General features: G+C 53.7%; 1 protein-coding gene across 1 annotated transcript in view; it reads right to left on the bottom strand.

Annotated features, from left to right (window-relative positions):
• Positions 1-7,475: 7,475 nt before the first annotated feature.
• Positions 7,476-9,420, bottom strand: part of Plekho2 (pleckstrin homology domain containing O2) — a 25,203-nt gene continuing 23,258 nt past the window's right edge. Inside the window, exon 9 of the mRNA XM_033756054.1 lies at positions 7,476-9,420. This exon is cut by the window's right edge and continues 4 nt beyond it. Coding sequence (XP_033611945.1) covers positions 8,870-9,420 — 551 coding nt within the window. The 3' untranslated portion in view covers positions 7,476-8,869.

The raw sequence follows: 9,420 nt of genomic DNA, 5'->3' as shown, positions 1-9,420 counted from the left end.
AGATGCCACTCCTGCTGAGAACAGTCTCTTTCCGGGACCTACAGCCTCCAGGACGAGGTCTGGGTCCATCCCAAGAAAGAACGTCTTTGTTACAGAACCTCTGGCCCGTGAAGATCACGGGACTTTAGCCCCAGCAAGTTACTCAATACCAGCAGCCCTCTTCCTGCACTTGGCCACTTGCTCTCTCCCTTTAACCTGAGTCCCAGTTTGTCTGAGCCACCTATAATCCCAGCACTCAGGAGGCTGAGGCAGGAGGATCACCACTAGTTTGAGGCCAGCCTGGGCGACACAGTGAGCAGTGTGAACTGCACAGCAAGACCTTGTCTCAAAGAAAGAAACTGGAAGTCAGAGGCTTCCAGAAACCCTTCCTGAGCCCCCAGTAACTCTTTGGGATGTGTTCCTCCCCTGCAGCCCCTCAGACCCCAAGAAGAGCATGAATGCTGTTCAGCCTGGGGTAACTCCTGTTTTTCCAGGGCTGCCAGTCAGTTCAGAGAGGTTCGGTGGCTCCTTAAGACACAGCCAGCCACAGAGTCCCCACCCCTAGAGACAGCAGCCTCTAAGCACCCCATGACTCCGGAGCAACCAGCCTCGGCCTCAACACAGCCTGGCTGCTTCCCTCAGACCCAAGGCCAGAGCAGCATAGGAAGGAAACGTGGGGGAGGGTGCTGACTCGGCTGGATCCAGCAGGCCTGGAGGAAGCGGAAGGGCCGTCCCAAGCCTTTCCAGCCGGCTCTGCCTCTGCAGATCAGACAAGGTGAGCACAGACCTCACCTTGACCCTGCATCCCGGCTTGCAGGAGGCTGGAGAACACTGCATACTGGAGGACTCTTCTCCCAGGCTGCCAGGAAAGTAGCTGTGAGTGAGAAATGCTCCTTTCTAGAACAAACCGCTCCCTTGGGGGGTCCAGCCTGGGACTGAAGCAAGACAAGAAAGAAAACAAAGAAACAAAGAGATGCAAACCAAACACAAACATATGAAGTGGGAGGGATACACCTGTGATCTCAGCTACTCAGGAGGCTGAGGCAGGAAGATTGCAAATTCAAGGCCAGCCTGAGTAATTTACTAAGACCCAATCTCAAAATAAAAAATAGAAAGGGTTGGGAATGTAGCTCAGCAGCTCAGTGATAAAGCATTGCCCAGCATGTGTAAAGCACTGGATTCCAAACAAAAGAAAAGTAAACAAAAACACCTGACCCCATATCTCTGGACTCTGTAGAACGCCCCTGCCGCTGTGGCCCGGGGACACAGGTGTCTTGCATGTCCATAGTAACGACTCATCTCTCTGCAACCTGTTACTGTCAAGGGAAGATAAATTGTCCATCCAGGTCAGGATTTCTCAATCCATATTTGGGGTCAGATGTTGTGGGCCATCATGTGCCTTAGAGGATGTTTTGTGGCATCTCGGGCTACCTGCTAGGTGCCAGGGCTGATGCCCCCCTGCTATGACAGACTATGATAGCACCAGACATTTGTGAAGTTCTGAAGGGCAACGGCACCCCTGGCTGAGAAGCACACACTAGACCCAGTCTACCCTTCTTTGAGATAAGATGTTGTTTGCTTTTCAGCAAACACAGAGTATGAGACCCATCGACAGTGGGGTGTGGCCCTGTGCCTAAGGCTGGCTCAGGATTTCTAGCAGAAATGCACTCAAAGAAAGCATCCTGGAAAGGAAGGTGAGCACCCTGCTTTCCTCTTCCTCCTACTTCTGCGAATGTAGATACACACACCTGTGATCCCAGCCCTCAGGAGGCTGAGGCAGGAGGAGTGCAGTGAGCTCGAGGCCAGCCTGGTCTCCATGTTAGTTTAAGGCCAGCCTGGATTGTATAGCAAAACTCTGTTTCAAAAAATCAAAATTAAAAAACAAAAAACCTCTGAGTCATCTCTGATTTCCCTCCCTCCCACGTCCACAGAGCCCCAGCCCCCGCTCTAATTCAGCCTCAATAGAATCTACCCCTCCCCTCCAGCCCCAAGGCCACTGTCCCAGCTCACAGTCCCACTGCCCCTTCACTGGTCCATGATACCACCTGTGCCTGCTGGCCTAACACCTCCCATGCCTTTGCTCGGTCACTAGGAGAAAGTCCAAGCTTTCTGCGTGTACATCATGACCTCCATGTCACCTCCAGTTTATCCCTTAGCACCTCTCCCTACAGTAACACCACACTACTCTGGAGCCCAGTCTCTCTGTTCCCTCTGTTTGCTAATCTCTTCCTCCTCTATTGAAGCCTGAGCAAAAATCACCTCCACCATGAAGCCATGCCCGATTGCCCCAGCAAATCTACCCATCTGTCTCCCACGGAACTTGTCCTTCTGATTTACTGAGTCGGGATATCTGTCTTCCCCAGAGAGCAACACAGGGAGGCCGCTGTTTCAATGTGTTCGAGTCCACAGCACTGAATGTGTTGCTGGCACCTAGCAAACATCCTCAGTACCCAATTACCAAGCCCTACCATGTGGCAGGCCCCGAGCTGCAGGCTGTATCTGAATGATCTCATGGTGGGGTCGGGGTGCGGCTGAAGAGCAGAGTGCTGGCCTAGCCCAGCACTGGAAAAATGTAACAACATAAACACTCGCTTTATCCTCAACATCTCCCTGCCAGGCCTGACCATTTTCCCTGAGAGCAGAGACTGCGATTCAGAGCTAGGCAGCCGTCTCGGGTCACACAGCTTATGCTGGCAGCTTCGCAGGCCAGTCCTCTCCCTCGCATCTGTTCCCCTTCAGCATCTGGCCTCACCCCACTGCCAGCCCCAGCCCTGGTTCCAGGGAAGGCTCATGCCCAGAACTAATCAGACCCGGAAGGGAGAGAAGTCCTCTGTTGTTGTATTCAGCTAAGAAGTCAGGGGTTATTGTTGTTGTGGGTTTTATTTTGTTTTTGCAGTGTTGGGGAGGAAGCCCAGAGGCTCCTGCATGCCAGGCAAGTGCTCTACCACCAAGCCACACCCCCAGCCCAGCTGGGATCTCTTAAAAAGGAACTTTTAGTAGGAAACCACACATACACACACACACACACACACACACACACACACACACACACACACACACTTTTAATAAAACTCCTCCCACTGAGCGGTCACTTCCTTTCATCTGAAACCAGCAGGTCGACACAGGGTGGGGGCACAAGCCTGTGATCCCAGCACTTGGGAGGCTGAGGCAGGTGGATTACCTAGAGTTCAAGGCCAGCCTGGGCTATAGAGTAAGTTCAAGGCCAGCCTGGACTACATAAGGAGACTCTGTCTCAAAAAAACAAAAAGAAAAGAAAAAGAAAACAGGAGATGAGCTAGATGATCTCAGAGATTCTTATCTGCCTCTGCCCCCTACCCTGTGATTCCACGAAGGTTTTCAGGGAGACAGTGGGCTGATGAATTCTTAGGGGACACAGGACCCTAGTGACAGGCTAAGGGAGAAAGAGAGGGGACAAGGTGGGTCTGCAGGCTAACTAGCACCCTCCCTCATCCCCTTTCTAAATTGACCTTGGAGGTTCAAAGGCACAAAGAGGAGACTTGTCTCAGTATTTCTGCCCCTCCTTTCCAGAGCCTCTGATGACCCTGACCAGGCTGGAGCCATAGGCCTAGAAGCTGGGGTCCAGACCTGTGTGCTTCCTGTTTGAGGAAGAGTTCGGAGCCAGGTGTAGGGCTGCCTTTCTGTAATTCCAGCACTCTGGGAAACTGAGGCAGAAGAATCCCATGTTTGAACCCAGCCTGGGCAATTTAGTGACTTAGTGAGAACCTGGCTGGAAACAGAAGACTTTTTTTTTTTTTTTTTTTTTTGTACCAGGGATTGAACTCAGGACCTTGCACTTTCAAGGCAGGTGGCAGCACCACTAAGCTACATCCCCAGCCCCAACAGAAGATCAAAAAGTGGTGGTGGGGGAATGTAGCTCAGTGCAAAGACCCTGGGTTTAATCCCCAGTCAAAAAAGAAAAAAAACAAAATGGCTTCTGTCCCCTCTCTTGGCTTCAGCTTGGGCCGACTCCCTGTTATGACCTCTCAGGGTCTGCCTGGACCGTGGTCCCCACCTCCTGCCACAGCTCTTCTGGAAAGCCCCATTCAGCTGCTGACACAGGAAGGGACATGGAGCTGGGGGCGAGTTCCTGCAAAGCCCAGGCTCTGGGCTGTAGCCCTAAAGCCCCAGTCATTTCCCTACCCCCCTTGCTGGGAGGCCGCGGTTTCATCATGGCTCAGTCCTTGTCCTTATAAGGCCAGGCCACAGCTGGCTGGGGAGCCAGACACCGCCCCCAGGGCATCCTCCAGCTGCAGGAACAAGGGGAGCCCGGGGCCCAGCCCCTGAAGTCACAGACTGGCAGAAGGCTCTCCGTACGGCCCCAGGGCATCAGTTCCCAGATCAAGACACTCCCTTTGGTCTTCCAGAAAAGTTGCTTAAACCTCAGTTTCCTCCATTGTCCTCATGAGGCCACTGTGATGACAGGGACCAGTAGGCCAGCAAATAGGTGCTCTGTGATCCTGAGCGCTGGACTTGATTCTGCATTTTCTACCAGCCTGACCATGGACCACCTGGCAGATGAGGGAGCGTCTGTCTGTCCAATGTACAGACGGAGAAACTGGGGCAGGCTTGGCCGGAAGTCACCCCTAGGCTGTTTGCCTGCTGGGGTGGAACCAGGGCCCAGGGTTTGAACCTAGGTATGTGCAACTACAAATCTAAAGTCATGGGTTTCCTACTTAAACCCTGTTGTTTCCTACAGGGAATTTTATTTTTCAATAAGATTATGGCAACAGGGGGGAATTTCTGCCATCACCTCCCTGCCCTGTGTTCCTTCATGCAGCCTCCTGGAGCAGGGATCTCCACATGGGCAAGTTCACGTGGTTTTTTTCTGGTGGCCCCATTTGTCTGGATTGGGGGAGGCACCAAACCAGAAATCTGGTGGCTCCAGAGACACAGGATGATTCCAGGGCCCAGGCTCAGGCACAGAGAGACAATCAAGACACGGCTTTCCCACCAAGGCCAGCCTGCCCTGGTTCTGGGCCTTGTCCAAAGGCGGCCACCTTGTGGTGGGTGAAATCCAGCCCTGTATCTGCCCACAGGACTCGAGGCCACTGGACTGAAGCCTATATTCAAAAGGAAGATGCTGCTGCTTTGCCCGTGTCTCCAGTCCCCAAGCACAGAGGGAAAGAGAGTCCTCACCACATCCTTCCGCAGCCATGTGGGAGGTTACCCACGGCGTCCCAGCTGCTGCTCTCTGCAAGGTGGCCCTCAAGAGGGGACCCAGTTCCTGGGTCGGGTTGGCACTCCCATCATAAAGGAGCCTGTCAAGAGGGAAATGATTCATCTGAGGTCCCCCAGCCTCTGCTGGATGCGCACTCAGTATCACTGTCATACGCCAGGCCTGTGGCAGGAGATTTCACGCAGGACTCAAGGTCACAATCACAGTTGACAGGTTCCAGGTCAGGTGCTTCCTGTTCTATTGGCCAAGGGTGGCTCTGTCCAGTGGCCCTCAGAGAAGGGCCAGCCTTTGGGAAGCAGTCCCCCTTGCAGATGAGGAAACCAAGGCCCCCAAGTCTGAGGCTCACTGGAAGTCCCGGGTAGGGTCTGAGATTTGGCAGGGTGGCTTAGAGCTCTGTCTGCAGGTCCAGGGTTTCCCAGAGCTTTCATGGGGTGCTGGTATGTGTCAGGGCCCCCAGACAAGAAATAGGGCCCAGACTCATCCCTAGCTGGAGAAGGTTATCAGGGTGAGACGCCCGTGGGATCTTTATTTGGATTTTAGTTGTAGGAAACACCTGTTCAGCGAAGTGCCTCAAAAGATGTTAATCAGGGGAAATCAGGGAAAGGTGCAACAGGTTTGGACCTGGTCTTCAGGTGTCTCCCTCAAATTGTTTATTACTGTCAAAAAATTTAAACATATAATCAATGCCCACCCCATACAAAAAACAAAAACCTCACCTGCCTGACAAGCACTAGGTCCTAAGTTCGATTCCCAGTACAAAAAAAAAAAAAAAAAAAAAATCAGATGTTCAAGGGGCAGAGGGCTATTGTGACTCCAGATGTGACACTCTGAGACAGGGCCAATGCTACCAGGCAATTTCCCTGCTGAGTGTCCAAACCCCAATCTAATCATGGAGAGCTTCAGACAAACCCCCAGTTGGAACGGTCTATCCGAGGGGTGGATGTGGGGAGGTCCTGGATTCTTTCTTCAAAATGTCAATGTCATGAAAGACAGACTGTGGAAACATCTCAGGCTAAACGAGATGAAAGAGTAATGACAATTGCTGGGCATGGTTGTGCATGTCTGTAATCCCAGTACTGTGGGAGGCAGAAGCAAGAGTGCCACAAGTTTAAGCCCAGCCCGGACAGTTTAGTGAAACCCAGTCTCCAAAAAGTGAGAACAGGGTGGGATGTAGCTCAGTATGAATGTCCTGGATTCAATCTCCAGGGCCACAAAAAGTAAGGGGTGGGAGAGAGAACTTTTGTACGTGATATTTAATAATACATGGAGGAAATCTATAATAAAGGATATTATTGGGTCAAATGACACACTTCTTCCAGTAGCTTCCCTTGTTTCTCTAGGCCTGACCACCTCTCAGACCATGGTCACCTGCTCTTTCCCATGATCCCTGGCCACTCCATCACCTCCCTTCCACAGGGCTGCTTTCAGTCCTCCTGCTAGCTTAGGGCCACCCTGCACGCAGACCCTCTCACTCCCAGTGACCTCCTGTGCAATGGGCTGTCATTCCTGTCACCCTGAAGCTTGGTGAGGAAGTGCTGGGCTGGGCACTGAGCATCTGCTCACCTGTGCCCTCAGTTTCCCCGATCTGTACAATGAGAGGGGCCAGGGATCTGGGAACGTGAGGAAAACTCAGGGGAGGTGTTGTGGCTGCTGCTGGAGTACAGCTGGAAACCTCAGGTCTCTACCTCCCATGTGTCCCCCTGCCCTCCCCCAGCTGGTCACTTGCCCTGGTTCCAGGCCGCCTACTTGCCGTCACCCAGCTTGAGACAGGGTGGGCAGTGTCCTGTCCCAGCAGCGGTGTTGGGCTAATTCCTTTTTCTTTCTGCACTTGATCTTAGCCAAAAGGCTGAGAAGTGATTCTCTTTCCTTTTCTGGGCTACATTTTCTCTTTCTGTAGCAACTTTTCTGTTTAGATTATTTCCAAATAAAAAATGTTTAAGCCTGGTGGTACACACCTGTAATTCCCACACTTGGGAAGCTGAGACAGGAGGATTACTGAGTTTGAGGCCAGCCTGGGCTCCATAGTGAGTTCAAGGCCAGCTTGGACACGACCCTGTCTCAAAAAAAAAAAAATTTTTTTTTTTAAAAAGAGAAATCATTGTTCCTTGTGACACTCAGCCCCAGCTCCTGGCAACAGATGAGGTGTAAATTCAACCAGACTCAGCTGAGGATAGACAGCATCACCACAGCCCTTCTATGGGCTCCCAGCCCATAGTGACACCACTGACCAACTGCCACCTACTCTCTGCTCCCACATCAATAAAAAGACTTAGGACAGAAGAGTTCCATGAAAACGGATTTATTGCTAAATTTCAAGAAAGGCTTTTCATAAGCAAAAGACACTGAACGCTTCCTTCCCAAGGAGGCAGAAGGCAGTGCCACTTGGCCACCTTCTGACAGGGGACACCAAGGCTCCAATTCTTGGATGCAGGTGACTTAGCTGCTGGTAGAACAAGGTTCTTCCTAAGAGAAGATGGCAGGGTTCATGTGACAGTGGGCACCTGTGACACGCCTATGACCTGCTCTAATACAGGACAGAGGGGACAGGAAGACTTCGGCCGGGGAAGCTGCTGGGGGCTTGTGAGCCATGGCAGTGTGGCTCAGGTCTGCCCCTCCTCCCTTGCCCACAACTCCCCAAAACAAGGTGACAGTACAGCAGGGATGGTGGTGGCCTACACTGGCAGGGCTCAGTGGGCACGACCGGTGGCAGAAAGGCAGACCACACTGCAGCGACCTCCTTCTCCTCCAGTAAATGAAAGTGCACATGCAGAGACCTCCAGGTCTGCCCAAAACACACACCCTGCCCCGCAACCAGGCTCCACACCAGGCCCACATGTGTTCCCAGAGCCAGGGACTGGACAGAGGGCACTGGGAAGGGAGCAACATGGGAAGAAAAGGCTCCTCCCAACGGGAAATAAGGACAGGTAGCCCACCAGGGGCCTGGGGCAGCACGTGAGGAAATGACAGGGACACCAGAGGTGTCTGGGCCAAGGAGGAACCAAGAGATCCTGCTGGATCTTACCAGGAAGCACAGGAGGGGAGAGTGTCCTAAAGCCTGAACTGATGATGATCACACACACTGTCTGCTTACTGACCACAGTCCCCCGAAATACGCAAGGCTGGACACAGGCTGGTCCAGGAGTGGACAAATCCCCCAGACCTGAGCCTCCAAACATAGCCCCAAAGGGAGGGGGCACCAGGAAAGGAAGCAGGCACAGGGAGGGCCTCGAGGTAGCCTATGCTTCCCCACCCAGAGGCTTCCCACCTGCTCAAGGCCCAGCAGGCCCTGCAGCTGTGGGTGGAGGTGGTCAGCCCAGAGTGTTTAGAGATGGGGCTTCAGGGGCTCAGCTGTGCTCTATTTCGAAGTCAGGAATGTAAACTACTGGGGGTGGGGAGCAGAGACAATGCCACCCCCAGAGCCCCTAGCACAGTGCCGGTGCCATGGTGTGGTGTGGAACAACTTTGAGGCACACAGGCTGAGCATGTGCTCCCAGCCACAGCCCAGAGCCCTGAGGCAAGGCCAGACCAGAGAGCCACAGTGACCTGAGTGTCCCTGGCACCAAGTTGGGCAGAATGGCAGGGATACTGGGGGTCTGTTCCAGTCCTGGCCAAATCCTACACACACAATGCCCTCTTAGAGCCCCGGCTGCAGAGCACGTTGCTCGTTGCTCAGCAGGGCTGGGCCTGGACAGCCTACGGAGCACTTTTCCGGTATAGCGTCACCAGCTCCTTCCGCTTCTCTCTGAGGCCAGGGGCCTCCTGGCCAGGCTCTCCCGAATCCCTCATTTCCTGCAGGACCTGGGTGGCCTGCCTCAGCTGTTCCACAGCTTGGCTCAGCAGGGTCTCAGTGTTCACTGGGGGCGACTGGCTGCCCAGCACCTCACTCAGCAGTCTCTCTGTCTGCTCCGAGGCCACCTGCACCTCCAGCTGGGCTCGGTACAGCCGATCCTTGGACAGCCGAGGATGTTGGGAGCCATCTCCAAGCAGGTCCCCCAGGGAGGAGCAGCGGGGGTGGAAATGAGGCGACAGGTCCTGGTGAGGCCGTGCTGGGGACACTGCTGCCTCCTCTGGAGCAGTTCCTGGGGTGCCCAAATCTCGGGAGGGCTTGGGGGACTCGGGCCCATCATCCACACCATTCACGGAAACCTGGGCAGGGGTGGAGGCCGAGGGCTCAGGGGTCCCCAGACTCTGGGTGGGCCCAGAAGCCTCCACCCGGCTCAAGCAAGCCTTCATTTTCTCCGATA

The sequence above is a fragment of the Fukomys damarensis genome, unplaced genomic scaffold (genome assembly GCF_012274545.1).
Source record: "Fukomys damarensis isolate Sample0158 unplaced genomic scaffold, DMR_v1.0_HiC HiC_scaffold_25, whole genome shotgun sequence".
In the NCBI taxonomy this organism is placed as follows: Eukaryota; Metazoa; Chordata; class Mammalia; order Rodentia; family Bathyergidae; genus Fukomys; species Fukomys damarensis.
This window is presented reverse-complemented; position numbering and strand designations above follow the sequence as displayed.